The following is a 22211-nucleotide window of genomic DNA, read 5'->3' as shown; positions in this document are numbered from 1 at the left end:
TTTAAAAGGCATCTGGATGGGTATATGAGTGTCTGTCAGAGTGTGTGTGTATGTGTGTGAGTGTAAAGGGATATAAGTCTGTGAGAGGGTGTGGGTGTGGGAGTGTATGTGTGAGCGTATGAGAGAAGGTCTGTGTGAGTGTATAGGTCTGTAGGAATGTCTATGTGTGTGTGTGTATAGTGCAATGGGGTGACTTGTAGTGTGACATGAATCAAGGATCACAACCACCTGATGAAGGAGCAGTGCTCCGAAAGCTTGTGCTTCCAAATAAACCTGTTGCACTATAACCTTGTGTTGTGTGAACTTTAACTTTGTACACCCCAGTCCAACACTGGCATCTCCAAATCAATACTTCAGTGCATTTCCAGTGCAGTGTTTCTCTTGAAATAAATATTCTTCGCTGCTCGTGGAGCTAGGATTACAATTGTTTATCAGTTGAACTGGTTTGGCTGAGCCTTTGAGTAAAAATGGTGACCGGAAAAATATTTCACTTCTACAAGCATTCGGCAGCCCATTATTTATGTGAACAAAGTGAACCACGAGAATGACTCCTGTTATGTACAACACCAGGCTGCTCATTGCTCTTAAACAAGTCTTATAGATTTTTTTAATGACTTGCTTTTGAGCAAGAGTGTGTGGTCATGCTCAACAGCAAGTACAGTGGATAGTTATCTGTGGAACTCTTATCTATACCTGGCTCTGCAAAACAAAATAGCCAGTTGGTTGAGTGAGTTGCTATGACTGGTTCAGAATGAATATTCCAAGCAGACATAGACTGTATAAGATTGGCATATCGATAGCCTTGTGTCTTTGTGCTCGTTTGACATTGTGAACCTATTTACGATTATGCTGCTTGTGTAATTGAATTTTCTTTTAACACAAGTGTCGGGCAAATCTCTGGAGAAGTGGCTGTTGTATTTATCACTGTGTTCCTTTATCACTCGGGCACAATAATCATTATTTCACACCAGGGCCTCCAAATGGTGATGTGGTGACTCAGTTGTTAGCATTGCTGCCTTGTAGCACCAGGGTGACTGTCTCTGCGGAGTTTGGATATTCTCCCCATGTCTGCATGGGTTTTCTCATGGTGCTCTGGTTTCCTCCCACAGTCTAAAGTGTGCAAGCTAGGTGGGTTGGTTATGCCAAATTGCCCTGAAGTGTCCAGGATGTGAAGATTAGGTGGATTAGCTGTGGTAAATGTGGGGTTCTGGGCATAGGGTGTGCTCGGTCTGGGTGGGATGCTCTTTGTAGGGTTGATACGGATTTGACAGGCCAAATGATCTCTTTCTGCACTGTAATTAGACTTATTCAGTAACGTGAAATGTACCTGATCTGGGACTAAAGGGTGGCACAGTGGTTAGCACTGCTGCCTAGCAATGCCAGGAACTGGAATTCAATTCCAGCCTTGGGGGACTGTCTGTGTGGAGTTTGCATGTCCTCACCATGGTTTCTCCTTAGTGCTCTGGTTTTCTCCTACAGCCAAAAGATGTATAAGTTGGGTGGAATGGTCATGTTAAATTTGCACCATGTTGTTCAGGGATGTGCACGCTAGGTGGCTTAGCCAAGATAAATGTGGGGTTATGGGGATAGGGTGATGTCTGGGTGTGGTGCTCTTCCAAGTATTGGTGCAGACTTGATGGGCCAAATGGCTTCTTTCTACACTTGTAGGGATTCTGTGATTCTAAGCTTGCAGATTACATGAAGGTCGGTGGAGGGGCAGGTAGTGGTGAGGAGGTGGGGAAGGTACAGAAGGTTAGGAGAGTGGGCAAAGAAGTGGCAGATGGAATACGGTGTAGGAAAATGTGAGGTTTTGTGCTTTGGAAGGGAAAATAGAGGTGTAGAATTTTTTTTAATGTGGAAAGACTATGGAAATCTGAAGCACAAATGCACTTAAGGTTAACACATAGTGTCAGTTGGCAGTTAGTCAGGTAAATGCAATGTTAGCATTCATTTTGAAAGGGCGAGAATACAAGAGCGGGGATGTATTGCTGAGGCTGTGTAAGATACTATTCAGTTCACATTTGGAATATTATGAGCAGTTTTGGGATCCATATCTAAGGAATGATGTGCTGGCCTTTAAGAGGTTCCAGAAAAGGTATACAAAAATTATCCCAGAGATGATAGAACAGTTGAGGACTTTGTGTCTGTATTTGATGGAGTTTAGAATGATGAGGGAGGATCTCATTGAAATCTACAGAATACTGAAAGGCCGAGAGAGAGTGGTGCTGGAGAGGATGTTTCCACCTGTGGGAGAGACTAGGATCTGAGGGCTTGGCCTCAGAGTGAAGGGATGATTGTTTAGAACTGAAGTGAGGAGAAATTTCTTCAATAAGTGTGTTGTTAATCCATGGAACTCATTGCCACAAAAGGTTGTGGTGGCCATGTCATTGAGTGTGTTTAAAACAGATTAGTAAGAGGAGAGGAGGGAGGAGACAATTGGATTGAGAAACATATCGGCCATAATCAAATGGCAGAGCAGACGTTATGGGCTGTATGGCCTAATTTTCTCTAATATTTTATGGTCTTATAGTCTTGACAAAATGTTACACAAAGAACAAACTTGTTGAACTATTCTATCCAGTAATATAAACAAATGTATAAATGAATTCAAAGTCCCATAAATCACTATGAAAATTTCAAAGCACTTGAAATCATTTGTAAACTATAAAATCAAACAGATAAAATCAATCAAAGGTGTTTAAAAGATTATAAGTTGTATTTTGAGTTACTCTTAAACTATAAAATGCCTTTAATTGTTTATTTTGTTTTAAGTGCTTTCGAAATTCATTTTAGGAATTTTCCACATTTATTTCCATTGCAGTAAAAGCTCTATAAACTCATTAATCCAATAAAAAAAAGGTTTGCAAGAAAAACACGATGCTTAAGAATTTTAAAAGCACTCACCACAACACTGCACGGCTGTTCAGTCCACTGCTGACATCAAAGGGGGCATGGCCTCAAAATGTCTCCAACTTACTAGTACCGCTCTTGGCTTGAGTTCCTGAAGTTCCAGTGAGAAAAGATAATGCCTATTTAAAATCATGGTCTGTGACTGCTTTATCATGTGGTGAAAATATTACCTGCAAGTTGAGATACTGGTCTGGGAGTACATCAGGTTTTGGATATGTGAACAGACATTGTTCCTGAGGCTATTTGCTCTCTTATCTCTGTCACTTATGTACTGTATCACTCTTTCATTTACATCTGTACTGTTATGACACAGCGATGAATACTTCTAATTAAACCAAACACACAGAAAAACTCACCTCCCCTTATAATCTGTTAAAGTATGAGTGACAGAGAACTACCCAAATTCCTCTATTTAACTAAAAATATTGGTTAATTCTTTAACTCTTAAAGTAAACATTAAACAGCAACTATTTACAACTCTAAGCCTCCTTTCTCTTAAAGACTTGTTATCAACCTCCTACTCCATAACAATATACCGATCAATAAAGCCCCTATTAAATTTACAGCAACTTAACTTTCAAAACCAGACAGTGGCTGTAGTCTCCGGTGTCGATCATGCTCGGTTTGTAGATCTCCCTGTGTCGTCTTCGGTCTTCTGTTGCAAAGATGTTTCATATGAGAAAGGTACTTTCGGCAGATAGTGTGGTGAATGGCAGTCTTTTAATGGCAGTTGGTGCTCTTCATGGCCAACTGTCCAAAATGCCTGTTCTTTTGTATACCCAAACATAGGATCGTCTCATTGAATTTTACTGTTTTGACAACATCAAACCAAATTCGATTGAGTTTTAGTTTCTTGGGGCATAATTTAAACTGGTTAAATTTGAACTGCTGTGAAAACAACCGAAGTATCTAGGTTCTAGCCAAATGTTCTATCTTTCAATTTTCCAACGCACTCTGACTGCTAGTCAGTCACATGACAGGTGCTTGCCAGCTTTCAGCTTTCATGCTGCCTTAAAGATACAGTACATGCCTTCGACTTCATAACACCTCCCCCCTCAGAAAAAAAAAGAACCTTTATATTGAAAAGATGGCTTTTTTTTTCTAATTCTTAACCCGATTTGCCATGAGCTACATAGGACATTAATCTAAGTTAATTTTAACTGCTGCGTACATATATGTATAATATTGGTATCTGTTCAATCTTATCTATACTTTATCCATTAAATCTGTGATAACGCATCTGCTATCACGTTCTTAGAAACCGCAACATGTACGATTTGTAAATTAAATGTACTGTAACATAAGAATCCAATGAAGTAATATCTTATTCTTGTCTTTAAATCATTCCAAGAATGTAAGAGGATTGTTATCCGTATGCACAACTGTCTCCGACATATTGTTCGCCACATAAATGTTAAAATGTTGTAAGGTCAATACCAAAATCAATAATATACCCAGCAGGGTATTTTCTCTGCTGGGTGTTGAGTTTCTTTGAAAAGTAACCAATTGGCTGTTCAATTCCATCATCATCTTCCTGGAGCAGTACAGCTCCAATGCCTATGTCACTGGCTTCGATTGCAATTTTGTAGGATTTCAAAAAGTTTGGTGTAGCTAAAACTGGTGTGGTGGTTAATACTGCTTTTAAATTGTCAAATACCTTTTGACATTGTTCTGTCCACCAAAATTTGATGTTGTTCTTCAGTAAATTTGTTCATAGTGCTACTACGCTGGCGAAGTTTGGAATAAACTTCCCATAGAATCTGCTTAGTCCCATAAATCAAAGCATCTCTTTCTTTGAGGTTGTTTGTGGAAATTCCTTGAGGTCAACCTTTTCTCAACAATGAGGTCAACTTTCCACGATTGATGTTATGTCCCAAGAACATCACCTCTGCCTTCGTGAATTGTGTTTTCTTTAAAATTATTACCACTTTTGCTTCTCTTACTTGTTCAAAGAGCTCTGCCAACGCTACCATGTGATCTCTCTAGGACTCACTAAAGATCAATACATCATCCAGATAGATTGCGCAGTTTGTTAACCCAGCCACAACTCTGGATTAGGTTTGCACACTGAGCTGGAAGGTTCGTTTTCAGCCACAACTCTGTTCATGAGTCTTTGGAATGTGGCTGATGCATTCTTCATTCCAAAGGACATCACTTTGAATTGATATAGCCCATTTAGGATTACAAACACAGAAATTTCTTTTGCCAACTCTAATAACATTACCTGCCAGTAACCACGCATTAAGTCTATCTTTGTGATGTAACTGGCTTGCCCAACTTTTTCTACAAAGTCCTCCAATCTTGGCATTGGGTATGAGTCCAATTATATTATGGCTTTGACCTTCTGATAGTCCACACAAAATCGTTAAGTCCTGTCAGGTTTGGGAACTAACACGATTGGCGAACTCTACTCACTCTGACTCGGTTCGATGATATCTTCGTTGAGCATTGAATCCACTTCCATCTGGACCTGTGTGACTTTGAAAGCATTAAGCCTGTAGGGGTGTTGTTTTATTGGAAGAGCATTCCCTACGTCTACCTCATACACAATAGCATTAGTCCTCCCCATCTTATTCCTGCATATGTCCTCATATTGCTGCAACAAACCTTTCATCTGCATTGTTTGCTGCTGAGACAGATTGTTTAGTAAACCATCCCACTCCTCAAGGACTTTCTCATTGTTTACCGTATTTTGAGGCATATCAAACTCCATACATCTGGATTTGTTTCTGCACTCTGTAGGGTGGTAACTAACACCTGTTTCTCCAGTTCCTTCTCTCTATTGTAATAAGGTTTCAACATATTCACGTGACATATGTGATAGTTTTTTCCTATACGGCACCTTTCCCAGATAGTTTACCTGACTCAACTTTTTCTCAATTTGGTTTGGTAGGGACCACTAAACCTGGCTTTGAAGGGATCTCTTACCACTGGTAGCAATACCAATATGTTATCCCCATGGGAAAATGTCTGAATTTGAGTTTTTATCTGGCACCTGCTTTATTCTATGCTGTGTTCACTTCAGCTGCTGTTTAGCTAACTCATCTACCTGATTTAATCTCTCCCTCACCTCTGATACATAATCCAAGTATGAGATCTTTGGCTTTGGTTCTGTCAACTTCTCTTTAATTACTTTCAAAGGGTCTCTGACTTCATGTCTGAAGATTAACTCAAAGGGAGTAAACTGAATAGATTCATTTGGGCATTTCTAATGGCAAACAACACAAATGGGATACCTTTATCCCAATCATTTGGATAATCCTGACAGTATGCTCTTAATATATGCTCGTCAGGATCTGATGCCACCTTTCCAAAGCTCCCTGCGATTCAGGATGATACGCACTGGATTTAAGTGCTGTCTGCCTAGTCTATCCATGACTTCCTGAAACAACTTAACAGTAAAATTAGTCCCTTGGTCTGACTGTTTCTCTCTGGGTAGCTCATACTGAGTGAAGAAAGCTACTAACTCCTCTATCACCCTTTTTGCCTTAATACTCTGTAATGGAATTGCCTCTGGAAATCTGAATAGACACATCCATTATGGTTAGCAAGTACTAGTTCCTACTTTTAGTTCTCCGAAGGGGACCTACATAATCAATCAAAAAGCACCTGAAAAGCTCTTCAAACGCAGGAATTGGCAACAAAGGTGCTGGTTTTATTACTGCCTGTGGCTTACCTACCATTTGGCAGGTACAACATGTATGGCAAAAGTTAACCACATCCTTGTGCATTCCAGGTCAATAGAAATGTTTTTGTACCTTAGCCCGAGTCTTCTGTACACGTACGTGACCTCCTACTGGTAATTCATGAGCTATCCATAACACTTCCTGTCTGTATGCTACTAGCAAAACAATCTGGTGCACTTCTGCCCATTTCTTTTCTGCACTTGCCTGCCGTGGTCTCCATTTTTGTCTTAGTATTCTATCTTTAAGATAATAACCCTCAGGAACACTCTCGGATTCCTTTTCTGAGTATGCATCAACATACTGCCTGTTCAGGTTTTTCTGCACCATTTCGTCAAACAGGGTGACTGCCAACTCAACCTCAACTCCTTTGTCTTTCTCTGTAGTTTTTACTTCGTGCTGTGACTTATGATAGTGGGATCTTGTTACTTCCCCAGTCTTGATTTGGCACTCCAACCTGATCTTACATAGGGGAACACTAAACTTCTGTCCATTTATCCCACAAATTACCACTCTATTGGGCAACAGGTCAGAAAGAGTACAAATACTTTCATCTCTTATTATTAGAGACTGGTTAGATCCTGTATCTCTCAAAATTATAACTTTGTTCCCTCCTTCCCCTGTTCATTTTGAGTAAACTTTACCTACAGAGGTGAATTATTTACAGAGATCTGGTACTAATTCCATACGCACCCCCTGCCGAGGCTGTGCACTCTCCTGCAGCTCCTTGACTTTTCTTGGGGTTTCCTTTACTACCTTCACTAATGTCACTGGCTTAGCCCCATTTACCACATCCTTTCTCACAGTGCCTTTCTTTCACAATCAGCACTGTGACTTTACATGTCCCACTTGAGGCCTTTCACCTCCTTTCCACCCTCTTGGGCTTCTTTTTTAACATGTGCTAAACTATTACTAGTGTTCTCTACTCTTTGTTTTATAGTGTAGGATCTCCCTTTCTCCCAATTTCTACCCCTCAGGATGAAATTTTTGCCGGAAGCTAATATTTGCATACGCTCCAATGTATATTCATCTGCCATCTCTGCTGCTCTTCTCACTTCTTGAACTTTCTTTTCATTCACATGAATTTTTATCATCTCTGGAAGTGAGTTTTTAAACTCCTCTAACACAAGAAACTCTCTCAGCCTCATAGGTCTTATCTATTTTTAAGGCCCTCACCCATCTTTCAAAATTACTATATTTAATTCTTTCGAAGTCAACATAAGTCTGATTTGGTTGCTCCTTCATGTTTCTGAATCATTGTCTATATGCTTCTGATACCAATTCATAAGCACTCAAAATAGCTTTTTTTCATCTTCATAATCTCTTGACCCCTCATTTGACAGCGCTGCAAATACCTCACTAACTCTGCCTACCAGCTTAGTCTGAACTAGCATTACCCACAAGTCCTCTGACCATTCCATCTGCCTAGACAATTTTTCAAATCAAATAAAGAAGGCTTCAATGTCTTTATCATCAAAATGTGGCAGTGTTTTAAGATATTTGTATATATCACTACCTTCTCTCGTCATCTCCATCCTGTTAACTTGACTTTGCTGACTAAGTCACAGCTTATGAAGTTCAAACTCTCTCTCCATTTCTCTTTCTTTTCTCTCCTTTTATCTCTTCCTTGTCTCTCTTTGCTCAGCTAAGAATCTTCTCTCTTTCATTTTCCTCTCTCTCTCCCTTCCTCGCTCCCTTTGTTTATCTTCTAAAACTATTTTCCTCAATTGTAAATTAAGTTTTTCTAACTCTACTGCACTTGTCTGTTTCTCTGACACGCCAAAGTGTTTGAGTTTCAGCTTTACTTTTGTCCTTGGTTAAACTCAATTCTAACCTCTTTGCTAATTCTAGAAGAATGGTCTTTTCTTTCTAAACTTGCTTTGCAAATTTGGAAATCATCTTCAAACCCCAGAACCTCCTTTGGCAATTTTAAGAGACATCTTGCTCATTTTTAATTTAACCAACCACAAATAACCGAAATTAAACAAGTTGTCCCCTCTACTTTTATTTAATGACCTAGGACACTAATTGGCAAGTGCTTAAATCTGCTGGGATCTTTAATAGACAATAGGTGCAGGAGTTGGCCATTCTGCTCTTCGAGCCAGCACCACTATTCATTATGATCATGGCTGATCATCCTCAATCAGTATCCTGTTCCTGCCTTATCCCCATAACCCTCGATTCCACTATCCTTAAGAGCTCTATCCAAGTCTTTCTTGAAAGTATCCAGAGCCTTGACCTCCACAGCCTTCTGGGGCAGAGCATTCCATACACCCACCACTCTCTGGGTGAAGACGTTTCTCCTCAACTCTGTTCTAAGTGGCCTACCCCTTATTTTTAAACTGTGTCCTCTGGTTCGGGAATCACTCATCAGCAGAAACATACTTCCTGCCTCCAAAGTGTCCAATCCTTTAATAATCTTATATGTCTCAGATTCCCTCTCAGCCTTCTAAACTCAAGCGCATACAAGCCCAGTCACTCCAATCTTTCAGCGTTTAGTCCCGCCATTCCGGGAATTGACCTCGTGAACATACGCTGCACTCCCTCAATAGCCAAAATGTCTTTGCTCAAATTTGGAGACCAAAACTGTGCACAATATTCCAGGTGCGATCTCACCAGAGCCCTGTACAGCTGCAGAAGGACCTCTTTGCTTCTATACTCAGTCCCTCTTGTTATGAAGGCCAGCATGGTATTAGCTTTCTTCACTGCCTGCTGTACCCGCATGCTTGCTTTCATTGACCGATGTACAAGAACACCTAGATCTCGTTGTACTGCCCCTTTACCTAACTTGACTCCATTTAGGTAGTAATCTGCCTTCCTGTTCTTGCCACCAAAGTGGATAACCACACATTTATCCACATTAAACTGCATCTGCCATGCATCCGTCCACTCACCTAGCCTGTCCAGGTCACCCTGTATTCTCCTAATATCCTCTTCTCATTTCACCCTGCCACCCAGCTTTATGCCATCAGCAAATTTGCTAACATTACTTTTAATACCTTCATCTATATCATTAATGTACATTGTAAAAAGCTGCGGTCCCAGCACTGATCCCTGCGGCACACCACTGGTCACCGCCTGCCATTCCGAAAGGTAGCCATTTATCACTACTCTTTGTTTCCTGTCAGCCAACTAATTTTCAATCCATGTCAGTATTTTGTCCCTAATACCATGTACCCTAATTTTGCTCACTAATCTCCTATGCGGGACTTTATCAAAGGCTTTCTGAAAGTCCATGTATACTACATCCACTGGATCTCCCTTGTCCATCTTCAGAGTTACAACCTCAAAAAATTCCAAAAGATTAGTCAAGCATGATTTCCCCTTCATAAATACATGCTGACTCTGACCTATCCTGTTCCTGCTATCCAGGTGTGTCATAATTTCGTCCTTTATAATGGACTCCAGCATTTTTCCCACCACTGAGGTCAGACTAACTGGTCTATAATTCTGTTTTTTCTCTCGCTCCTTTCTTAAAACGTGGTACAACATTAGCCACCCTCCAATCCACAGGAACTGCGGATACCCCAAATCTGTTCAAATCTGTCCAAATCTCAGACTGAATCTGTTTAAACCTGTCCAAATCACTGACCCCAAACTGTTACGACACGATGGTAAACCCTTCTGCCAATTTAAACCAAACACACAGAAAAGCTCATCTCGCCTGGTAATCTTTTAAAGTATGAGTGGTAAAGAACTACCCAAATTCCCCTATTTAACAAAAAATATCGATTTATTCTTTAACTCTAAAAGTGAACATTAAACAACAATTATTTAGAACTCCACGCCTACTTTCTCTCAAAGATTTGTTATCTCCCTCTCACTCCATAACAATATACTGATCCAATAAAGCCCCTATTAAATTTACAGCAACTTAACTTTCAAAACCAGACAGCGGCTGTCATCTCCAGTGTCAATCATGCTCTATTTGTAGATCTCCCTGTGTCGTCTTCGGTCTTCTGCTGCAAAAATGTTTCATGTGAGAAAGGTACCTTTGATTGAAAGTGTGGTGACTAGCAGTCTTTTAACGGCCGTTAGTGCTCTTTCTGGCCAACTGTCCAAAACACCTTTTTTTTTATACCCCAAACATTTGGATCATCTCATTGATTCGATGTTGGCAAAACTGTAAAATTCAAATTTGATTGAATTTTAGCACCTTGGGGCATACTTTAAACTGGTTAAATTTGAACTGCTGTAAAAACAACTGAGGTATCGAGGTTATAGCCAAATGTTACATCTTTCAATTTTCCAGCACACTCTGTGACTGCTAGTCAGTCACATCATGGGTGCTTACCAGCTTTCAGCTTTCACTCACTCTTAAAGGTACAGTACACGCCTTAAACTTCATAACAGTACATAGATCATTAAATAAACCTATCTAGTTTAATGCATAATCACCTGCTTATTCAAGGCTGACACTTTCTCTCTTGTTGTCAAATTATGTTTTCAGTTACACTGTCATGATTTAATGAACCTCAATATATCACAATGCTAAGCTCTATTACTTTACCTCTGATTGAAAACATCAGCCCTTTTTTTTTCCAGTTATGTTGTGAACTCAATATGATTGAAGCGATTTCTTGATTCCTAAGAAAGGAGGATTTGCATTTCACTCTCACTTTTTGAGATTATTGGCAACAAATCACTTCACGTTACCAAATGAAGAGCTGTCTCCATTATTTTGTCAGAAATGTACACAGGAAACTCCGACAAATGCTAGTGTGATAATAAATAGTTAATCTTATTTTGTGATGATGAAAATTATTGGCTAGCACATTGGAGATAACTCCCTTGATGTTCTTTAGTGTAGTGCCGTGGGATCTTTTACGACCACTCCAGCAGGTCAATGGAGCTTTGATTTAATATCTCATCTGAAAGACATTAACTGTACTTGGGGATGCAACAACTTAGTAGTATTATCGCTCCATTGTTAATCTAGAAACGCAGCAAATGTTCATACCATTTTCTGTGACCCAGGATTGAATCCTGTTATGGCAGATGGTGGAATTTGAATTCAATGAACACATGGAATTGACTGTAATGATGACCATGATTATCATCTGGTTCCTGATGTCCTTCAGGAAAGGAAATCTACCATTGTCACCAGGTCTGGCCTGCATATGACACCAGATCCACAGCATTGTGATTGATTCTGGACTGCCTCTGAAATGGCCCAGCAAGCCAGTATCAATCACTGTGAACTCTCAACAAAGAAATGACACCGGATGGACCACCTGGCATCTACCTAGGCACCGGAAGCAACAATGGTAAAAACACCCTTGTCGACTCTGCAAAATCTTCCTTTTTAACATCCATATGGAGGCTCGTGCCAAAATTGGGTGGGTGGCCTGGTGGATCAGGGGTTAGCACTGCTGCCTCCTAGCACCGGGCACTCTGGTTCAATTCCGGTCTCGGACGACTTTCTTTGTGGTGTTTGCACATTCTCTGTCTTGTCTGCATGTGTTTCCTCTGGGTGCACTGGTTTCGTCCCACAGTCTAAAGATATGCATGTTAGATGAATTGGCCATGCTAAAATACCCATAGAGTTCAGGGATGTGTATGTTAGGGGAAATGTAGAGTAATAGGAATGGGGAATGGGTCTGGGTTGGATACTCTTTGGAGAGTCATTGTGGACTGTTTCCACACTGAAGGGATTCTATGCTACTATGAAATGTCTAACAGACTAGTCAACCAAAAACAACCTGACTTCTTCATGTACTTGAAGTCCTATCTTAGACGCAATGCCCCAAACACTACCATCACATTCGCTGGTTACATCCTGTAGATGGCGGCATTGTGGTATACAGTTTGGAAGGGTGTTGTTCTGGAACTCCTCAACATTGACTCCGGATCCCACAAAGTCTCGTGACATCATATTAAACATGGGCAAGGAAATCTGCTGCTGATCACTGTGACTGATGAATCAATATTCCTCCATGCTGAATGACAACTGGAAGAAGCATTGATGGTGGCAAGAGTACAGAATGTATTCTGGGTGGGAATTTTCATGACAAAGAGTGGCTCAGCAGGAGCACTATTGATCGAGGTAGTTGAATTCTAAAGAACATTGCTGCAGACACAGTTTAGCAGCTGGTTATGAGGGAACCAACAAGAGCCAAAAAGATGCTTGATCTCATCTTCACCAGTCGGTATACTGCAGATGCATCTGTCCATGGCTGTACAGCAGTAAGACTGACCAATGCACATTCCTTGTGAAGGAGAAAGTGAGTCTGCAGATGCTGGAGATCAAAGTTGAAACTTTATTGCTGGAACAGCACAGCAGGTCAGGCAGCATCCAGGGAACAGGAGATTCGACGTTTCGGGCACAGGCCCTTCTTCAGGACTTTCCTGAAGAAGGGCCTGTGCCCGAAACGTCGAATCTCCTGTTCCCTGGATGCTGCCTGACCTGCTGTGCTGTTCCAGCAATAAAGTTTCAACATTCCTTGTGAAGACAAACTCTTGCCTTCATTCACATTGAGAATACCTCCCATTGTGTTGTATGGCACTACCATCATGCTAGACATGCTTCATACAGACCTAGCAACTGAAAATTGGGCATCATTAGCATTAGAATTGAACTCAAATACACTTTACAATCTCATGGCCCAGCATATCTCCCAGTCTGCTATTATGAACAACCCTGGCTCAATGGAGAGTATAGGAAGGAAATGCCAGAAGCAACAATAGGCATACCTAAGAAACGAGGTGTCAATCTGATGAAACTGTCAAACAAGAGTGCTTGAATGCCAAACAGCACAAGCAGCAAGTGCATAGGCAGAACTAAGCGATTTCACAACTAACATCAAATATGAGCTGTGCAATCCTGACACATCCAGTCAGTTGTGAATGGTGGTAGACAATTAAACAATTCACTGGAGGAGGAGGAGGCTCAATAAATATCCCCATCATCAATGCTGGGGGAGCATCAGTGCAAAAGTTAAGTCTGAAGCATTTGCAGCATTGCAAAGGCAAGAGTTGAGCCAATTTTATTCAATACAAAGAAATATCATGAAATGGTTGGAGGTAGAGAATATTATAAAGGCAATTGGCTGTGGCAACTTTCCAGCAATAGTAATGAACACTTGTGCTCCAGAACATGCTGGACTCCTAGTCAAAGTGTTCTAGTGCAGCCTCAAAACTGGCATGAAAAATTGCACTAGTATGACTTTTACACCAAAAGCAGGACAAATCTAACCGAGCCTACTCTTGATCATTAGTTAAGTAATGGAAGTTGTCATCAACAGTACTGTCAAACATCATCTATTTGTCAATAATCTACTCAATTATGCCCAGTTTGGGTTCTGACAGGGCCACTTATGTGAGGTGAAAATGAAATGACAGCACTTCACTTCAAGGCTGCACTTGACCTGTTGTGGTGTCAAGGAGCTCTAATAAAACTAGAGCCAATGGGAATTAAGGGGAAAACATTTCATTGGTTTGAGTTCCAGGAAGCACAAAGGAAGATGGTTGTGGTTTTTGGAGATCAGTTATCTGTGCTCAAGAACATCTTTACAGGAGTTCCTCAGGATATTGTCCTAGGTCCAACCATCTTCAGCTGCTTCATCATTGACCTGAAGGTCAGAAGTGGAGATATTCACAAATGATTGCGCAGTGTTCAAAACCGTTCGTGACTCCTCAGATCCTGAAGCAGTTTATGTTCAAATGCAACAAGACCTAGGCAAATCTATCACTCAATTCTCTGCTACCAACATTGTCAGAGTTACTGTTAACCAGAAACTGAACTTGAAAAGCCATAAGTACTGTGGCTACAAGAGCAGGTTTTTAATACTACAGCAATTAACTCACCTCCTGACTCCGCAAAGCCTGTCTACCATCTACATTGCACAATGCCTCATTTGCCTTGATGAGTACAACTCCGATAGCATTTAAACTTGACACCAAGCAGGCAAAGTGGTCTGCTTAATTGGCACCATATCCACAAGCATCCAATCCCTAAATCCTCTGTTCTCAGTCTCAGCAGTGTGTGCTATCTATAATATGCACTGCAGAAATTCACCAAATATCCTTAAATAGAACCTTCCAAACCCACAACCACTCCCATCTAGGAGGACAAGGGCATCAGGTACAAGGTTTCCCTTCACCTGCAAGCTTCCCTCCAAACCACTTGTTATCCTGACTTAGAAATATATCAACATTCCTCAGTGTTGCTGGGTCAAAACCTGGAATTCCCTGCCTAACAATATTGTGGGTCTACCTACATGCATGCACTGCAGTGGTTCAAGACAGGAGCTCACCACCACCTTCTCAACGTCAACTTGGGGATGTGAAATAAGTGCTGGACAGCCAGTGATACCCATGTTCCATAACTGCAGTGCTGAAGATTTTCTTCAATGAATTGGAATGTCAGCTGTCATTTTTGTGTTTGTGGTGGGTGAGCTGAGCAAATCTATGTTAATTTAGCTGTTCAAATTCACAATCGGAAGATAGCAAGTATTTGAGTAATCATAGCTGTTTCTTTGCATGTTTGAAAGTCTTAGAACTAGCTCTTGTTGTCTTGTACAGCTAGCGGACATTAATAGACTATGATAGAATATACAAAAAAAAATGCAAAATCTTTCTTGAGATGTTAGTCTCACTGATGGGCCTACTGTTTGTTGACCAGCTCTAATTGCCTTTGAACTGAATGACTTGGAAAACCATGTCAGAAGGCAGTGTAGAGTTAACATTATTGCTATGGATCTGAGTCACATGTAGACCAGATAAGGATGGTAGATTTTTTTCCGTAGAGAGCATTAATGAATCAGATGGGTTTATATTTGACGACAGTGTTGTGACCACTGTTATTGAGACTAGCTTTCAATTCTTGATTTATTAAGGAAATTTAAATGTCATCTTCTGCCTTCTAGGATTTGGAATAAAAACAGAAAATTTTGGAGAAACTCAGCACGTCTGTTAGGTGGGAGAGAAGCAGAATCAACATTTGAAGTCAAGTAACTCTTCTTTGGAACTAGAGGGGACTGGAAATGGCAGCTTTTTAATGCTATTCATAAAGATTGACTCACCTGACACAGGAGCAGTGCTCCAAAGACTTGTGCTTTCAAATAAAACTGTTGGACCATAACCTGGTGTTGTTTGAGTTTTGGCATTTATACAGGTGGAGGACAAGGAAATGTAACAGATAATAAAGGTGCCAAGTGCAAACAAGAGAGGTAGTTCTAATGGTGGTAAAGGAGGAATTGAGATTTGAAATAAGTGTTTATGCAAACCTTTCATAAGGTACATAGTTCAGCTCTGCTGGGAACAAGGCCAACAAGACATATTGTTGGGGGGAGTGCAGTTGGTGGTAGACAAAATGTGCCTATAAGAGGGAGTTATTCTGTTGTGGTTCTCTTGATGGAAGATGTTATAAACCTGGTGACAAGGTATCTGTTCCATGGAAAGCAGAGGAAATAGCTTTGGGTTTCTTTTAATAGACAAAAGAAGGATGAGTGGGTGGAGTCAGCCTCACATAGGCCCAGGATTTTAGTTTTTGCTTTCAGTGGTTGAAGTTGGGGTTTTTGGAGTTGAAGCTTTTTTATTTTATTCATTTGTGGGATGTTGACATTGCTGGCTGGCCAAGATTTATTGACCATCCTTAGTTGCGCTAGAGAAGGTGGACGCCAGCTGCCTTTTTGAACCACTGCAGTTCACCAAGCTGCTAGATTTATTGTATTGGTTTTCCTTCTCTGGGACTGAAGAAGATAGCAAGCAAGGGAAATCTGTTTTGCTAAATTTGCCTTTGACAAAAGTGTTTATGAGGTGCTGCTGTATTTGAACAGTTGATGGGTGATCATTAAAATATGTATTATTTTTCTAAGTGTTTCAAAAGAGCTAAAGTTATGCTAATTCTTTTATTTTGTATTTTAACTGTGGTGTAAGAATAAAATGTGTGGGGGGAGGGCAGACACAGAATGGAGGATAATGTTCATCCCCTGAAATTGTTGAACTCCTTGTCATGTCTTGAAGGCTGTCATGTACCTCAGTGGGAAAGTGACTTTGGTTGGAAATGTTGACATGGGAATGAGGTGGTTTATTGAAATGGGAGGTAACTGGAAGGTTGGGGTAATTTTTATGGACAGAGCAGAAATGTTACATGAAATGGTCACCCAGTCTGCATTTTGGTCTATTCATTGTGAAGAAGGCCAAAATGGATTAGATTGAAAGAAGTATGAATAAATCTCTGCCTTACCAAAGGGTATTTTGGAGCTTCAGCGGTGAGGAGGGAGGAAGTGAAATCACAAGTGTTATACCTTTTGTGATTAGATGGGAAGGTGCCATGAGGAAACTTGAGGGGTGATGGAGGAGTCGACCAAGGTGTCATGGAGGGAGTGATCTTTATGGAATGCTGATAGTGGAAGAGAGGAGAAGATGTGTTTGCTAGTAGCATCATTGATCTGTGTGGGCTGAAAGTGGAGGATAACCCTTTCAAAATGGAGATCAGTGGGATGGAAAGTTAGGACAAGAGCAACACTGTCGTTGTTCTGGGAAGGAGGGCAGAAGTTTGGTAGATGGATAGGACCCACTGCGAGCTTTTTCAGCCACAATAGGGAGAGAGGGAAGTATCCTTGGTTGAGGAAATTGGAAGATACATTGGAGGCAGCCCAGTCAAAGATGGTATAATCAAATCAGATGCAACTGAGATGGAATAACTGAGACAATGGAATTCAGTCTTTGCAAGAAGCAGGATACAAGGAGGTCAAAGTCACTGTAAAATTGGCGGGCTTGTAGAGGATATTGGTGGACAGCCTATCCACAGAAATAGAAATTGTGAAGTAGGTGAAGAGTCAGAATGGCTCAGTTGTTGAAGAGAGAAGGAATGGTAGTGGGTTTTGAACATATGTACCCAAGTCAGAGCTTCTGGATTTACCAGTTCCGTGACACAATCTACCATATCAGTGTCTCATCCATTTAGTGATATGGCTGTCTGGACATCATTCAGTTGAATTCATGACTGATATTCTCTGCCAATCTGGCAATGCCTTGATTTTAACATTCTCATGCTTGTTTGAAGCCCTCCATCGTGTTGCTTCTCCCTATCCTCCAACCTTACAATGCTCCAAGCTTCCTATGTTTCTACAATCTTATTTTGTTTGCTCATCCCTATTCTCCTTCACCGCACCATCGTGACCGTCCTTTTAACTGCATTGTCCTTAAACTCAGAAATTCCCTCACTGAGTTACTGTGTTCTGTAAGTTGCTTCTTTAAAACTGATCTTTTTGACTAGTCATACCTTGCTGTGGTTTGGGGTTGAATCATAATGCTGCAGTGAAAGAGATGTTTTACTATACTGAAGGCTTTATATAAGTGCAGGTGTTGTTGGTTAAATACTTTAGAGCTTCTTCAGAGGAGTACGTTGCAGCTGACATCAGTGTTGACCTCCAGACATAAAATTGGTAATAGATTGTATTAGATCTAACGTCTAATACTCAGTTTTGAAAGGTTCAAGATGTAAATAAATGCAAATGTGCACCTTCTAACTCAGCCACCAACACTGGATGTCTTTAAAACAAAAATATTTTAATCACTGTGTTCAGACGTACACATCCTGAGAAATTTCTGGGACAGGTGTGATTGGAACCGGGACCTTCTGTTCCAGAGGAAGGGACACTACCATTGCACCACAAAAGACCTTATAACGTTTAATCAACCTGTTATGACACATCTCCATGACAGGTGGGCCTTGACCTCTTGGTCTGGGTAGGGAGGCAATCATTGTCCTATAAGACACTCTTAAATATTTCTCTCTGCTCAAGTGAAACTTCAGTGAGTGCCCATGACCCACATGCAACCATATAATTTTAATACACATGTGACAGCCAGCATTTTGAGGTGGGAGGAGAAAGATTTAAAAAAGACATGAAGGGCAAATTCTTTACACAGAGGGTGGTTTGTGTGTGGAATGAACTTCCAGAGGAAGTGGTGGATGCAGGTACAATTATAACATTTAAAAGATATTTGGATGTTTAGGAAAGGTTTGGAGGGGTGTGGGCTAAGAGCAGGCAGGTGGGACTAGTTTAGTTTGGGATTATGTTTGGCTTGGACTGTTAGATCTATTTGAGTGCTGTACAACATTTAAAAGGCATCTGGATGGGCATATGAATAGGAAGGGTTTCGAGGGATATGGGCCAAGTGCTGACAAATGGGACTTGATTAGGATGTCTGGTCAGCATGGACAAGTTGGACCGAAGGGTCTGTTTCCACACTGTACTCCTCTATGACTCCATGTGCTTTTATATTCAGAAATAAGAATAATACGCCTAGATATAATGCAAATTTAGCTACTTGTCCATGCTGTTTGTAACTGGTGATATTTACTGATTATATTGCACAAAATACGTGTGTAAAACCAAGTACCACACTTGTTACAGAACATTAGTCATAGCTTTGACTACAACAAATTGCACAGGTATTTGAAGATCTTTGAAATATTGTTTCCCTGCCCTCTTCTGGATGGTAATGATATTACATTGTAAATAAATGTTTTGTCAAATCCACTGAAGTATCTTTTAAATTCGTTGCTAAGTGCATTATATTTTTATATGAAAAACAATTTTATAACATTTCCTTTGCAGTTTGATTTGCAGCTATAGTTTTAAGAAACACAAGTTATTATATAGCAGAAATACTACAAATAGTTTGAAGATATCAGTAAGGGAACGGAACAACTTTGTTCCACTTTGTGAGTACCAACTAAACTCTCCCATCAAGTACGATGTGAAAAATGCCAGTCCTAAATTTGCCTCTGCTGTCATACTACCTGTTATCACATTCAATGAACGAAAGAGGCTATCAGGAGCACTAGGCACCATTTCCTTTTGTTGCTGCTTGAATTGAAGAAGCATGACCAAAAAGTGAGAGATGTGCAATATAAAAAAAACCGAAAATGCCAGAAACACTAGCATCTGTAGAAGAAACAGCTGAGTAAATATGTTGAACTAATGTGACCAGATAGTGCTAGAGAAACTTTGCAATTGAGAAGAGAGAAATTGAATTAACATTTTGAGTTCAATGTGGTTTTTCTTCATAACTATCAAGTGTCATTGAATTTGGATGTATGTTTGCTCGCTCAGCTGGAAGGTTGGTATTCAGAAGTTTTGTCACCATACTCGGTATCATCAGTGAACCTCCGGATGAAGCACTGGTGGTATGGCCAGCTTTCTATTTGTGTTCAGGCGTCCTTGGGTTGGTGATGTCATTTCCTGTGATGATGTCATTTCCTGTGGTGATGTCATTTCCTGTTCTTTTTCTCAAGAGGTGGTAAATGGGATGCAAGTCAATGTATTTATTGATAGAGTTCTAGGTGGCATTACGACCACTGGCCATACGACCAGTGCTTCATCCGGATGTTACCTGGTTTGGTGACAAAACGTCTAAAAATGAATCTTTCAGCTAAGCAAGCAAACCTACATCCAGAACCTCAATCTGAGCTACAAATCTTCTCAAAACTTGCTAGTCATTGTATTTGTTTTAATATCAGCAGTAATTTGTATTCTCTGTAAAGATGGTGCCTGGTTTATTGAGTGTTTGTTGCCTTTTCTGGCTAATTTACTTAAAGGACAATTTACAGTATTGCATCTTTTGAAAGCTGTATTTCAAAAGCAATTTATAATCGGAAAATGCAGGTAATACCCAGCAGGCTATACAGTCCCTGTTTCAGATGAACCTTTCATTACAACTGGGACGTGTTATAAACATTGAAAACATTTTAAGCAAGTCTGGGGAGAGGTGAAAATCAAAACAAAAAATCTATAGCTGAAGCTGAGAGAGATTAGAATATGCAGAAAGGGGTAGTAATAGGACAAATAAAAATAACCTGGAGGAAGTGTAAGTGACATTAATAGGATCAATTAACAACAGCTACCTCTGAAAAAATGGGGAAAAATTCCAAACTCTATATTGTGTCAAGCTTGCACGACTGCTCTGTGTCTTGCTGGCATATGCTGTGTTCTGTCACTTTTCTAACTTTTGGTGTTTTTTAACTTTTTCTTTTCTTCCCCTTTGGAACCCAACTGTTTGCAACATATATAAGTAATTTGTATATGGGAATCATATAATGTTTCCAAATTTGCAGAAGACGTAAAGCTAAGTGGGAATCTGTGTATTGTGAAGGAGATAATTACTTGTCTTTTCAATGCTTCAGAACTGTGATTTTTGTATGTTTACAAGTAATCTTCTTCAACAAGCAGGCACTTTATTTTCACTGGAGTGTCGGAGATGAGTGATGACCTTACAGAGGTTTATAAAATCATGAGGGGCATAGATAAGTGTGAATAGGAAAGGTTTTTTCCTTAGGGTGGGATAATTCAAATCTAGGGGGCAAAAGTTGAAGGAAAATATTTAAAAGGACGTGAGGGGCAACTTTTTCACACATAGTTGGTTCTTGTATGGAATGAACTGCCAGAGAAAGTGGTAGATTCAGGTACTATTAGAACATTTGGATAATTACATGAATAGGAAAGTTTGGAGGGATATGAGCCAAATGCAGACAGGTGGGATTAGTTTAGTTTGGGAAAATTGGTCAGATAGACAAGTTGGACCAAAGGATCTGTGTCCATGCTGTATGATTTGTATTCTTTGCTGCCCCAAGCCATAAATTTGATGCATTGCCTTTGATCTCTATTGCCTATTAACAATAATTTATTTTGGAGTTATGGAGTATAGAACATGGAAACAGACCCTTTGGTCCATCCAGTCCACGCTGAACATAATCCCAAACTAAGCTGACTGCTCCTGGCCCATACCCACATCCACTACTTCCTCAGGAAATTCATTCCACACATGAACCACCCTCTGTGTAAAAACTTTGACCCTTTTGTCTTTTTAAATTCTCTCTCTTCTCACCTTAAAAATGTGGCTTTGGTCTTAAAATCCCTCATTCTAGAGAAAAGACAACTCCCATTATCTCTATCTATGCTCTTCATTATTTTATAAACTTCTATCATGTCGCCTCTCAACCTTCTATGCTCCAGTGATAGAAATCCCAACCTTTCCAGCCTTTCTTTATAACTCAAACATTCAATACCCGGCAACATCCTGGTCAATTTCTTCTGAACCCTCTTCAGCTTGATAACATCCTTCCAATAACTGGACAACCAGAACTAGACATAATATTCCAGAAGAGGGAGGCCTCACCAATGCGCTGTAGAACCCCAACATGACTTCCCAACTCCTATACTCAAAGGACTGAGCAACGAAGGATGTGACACACACTTCAGCGATCCCGGTAGTATAGTGTTTAGTATCCCCGCCTGTCATGTGGGAGACCGTGGTTCAATTCCCCGCCGGGGAGGATATGCTTTTTAGGGCGGCATGGTGGCTCAGTGGTTAGCACTACTACCTCGCAGCAGCAGGGTCCCAGGTTCGATTCCAGCCTCGGGTGATTGTCTGTGTGGGTTTGCACATTCTCTCCGTGTCTGCTTGGGTTTCCTCTGGGTGCTCCGGTTTCCTTCCACAGTCCAAAGATGTGCAGGTCAGGTAGATTGACCATGCTAAATTGTCCATAGTGCTAGGTGCATTAGTCAGAGGGAAATGGGTCTGGGTGGGTTACTCTTCAGAGGGTCAGTGTGGATTTGTTGGGCCGAAGGACCTGTTTCCACACTGTAGGTAATCTAATGAAAT

The 22211-nt window shown here is 40.5% G+C and overlaps 1 protein-coding gene across 6 annotated transcripts in view; it reads left to right on the top strand.

Moving 5' to 3' along the window:
* The window catches only part of LOC122562270 (lysine-specific demethylase 4C-like), a 437697-nt gene that overhangs the window by 103787 nt on the left and 311699 nt on the right, over window positions 1–22211 (top strand). Inside the window, exon 6 of one of the 6 annotated variants that reach the window (XM_043715092.1) lies at window positions 15461–15694. The exons of the other annotated variants lie outside the window; for them this stretch is intronic. Within the exon in view, the coding sequence (XP_043571027.1) occupies window positions 15461–15548 (88 nt within the window). The 3' untranslated portion in view covers window positions 15549–15694. Of the gene's footprint in view, window positions 1–15460; window positions 15695–22211 lie in introns of those variants that run through there. 6 annotated transcript variants of the gene reach the window in all.

The sequence above is a fragment of the Chiloscyllium plagiosum genome, chromosome 2 (genome assembly GCF_004010195.1).
Source record: "Chiloscyllium plagiosum isolate BGI_BamShark_2017 chromosome 2, ASM401019v2, whole genome shotgun sequence".
Lineage (NCBI taxonomy): Eukaryota > Metazoa > Chordata > Chondrichthyes > Orectolobiformes > Hemiscylliidae > Chiloscyllium > Chiloscyllium plagiosum.
Note: the sequence above shows the minus strand (reverse complement) of the source record. Positions and strands in the feature narration are given on the sequence as shown.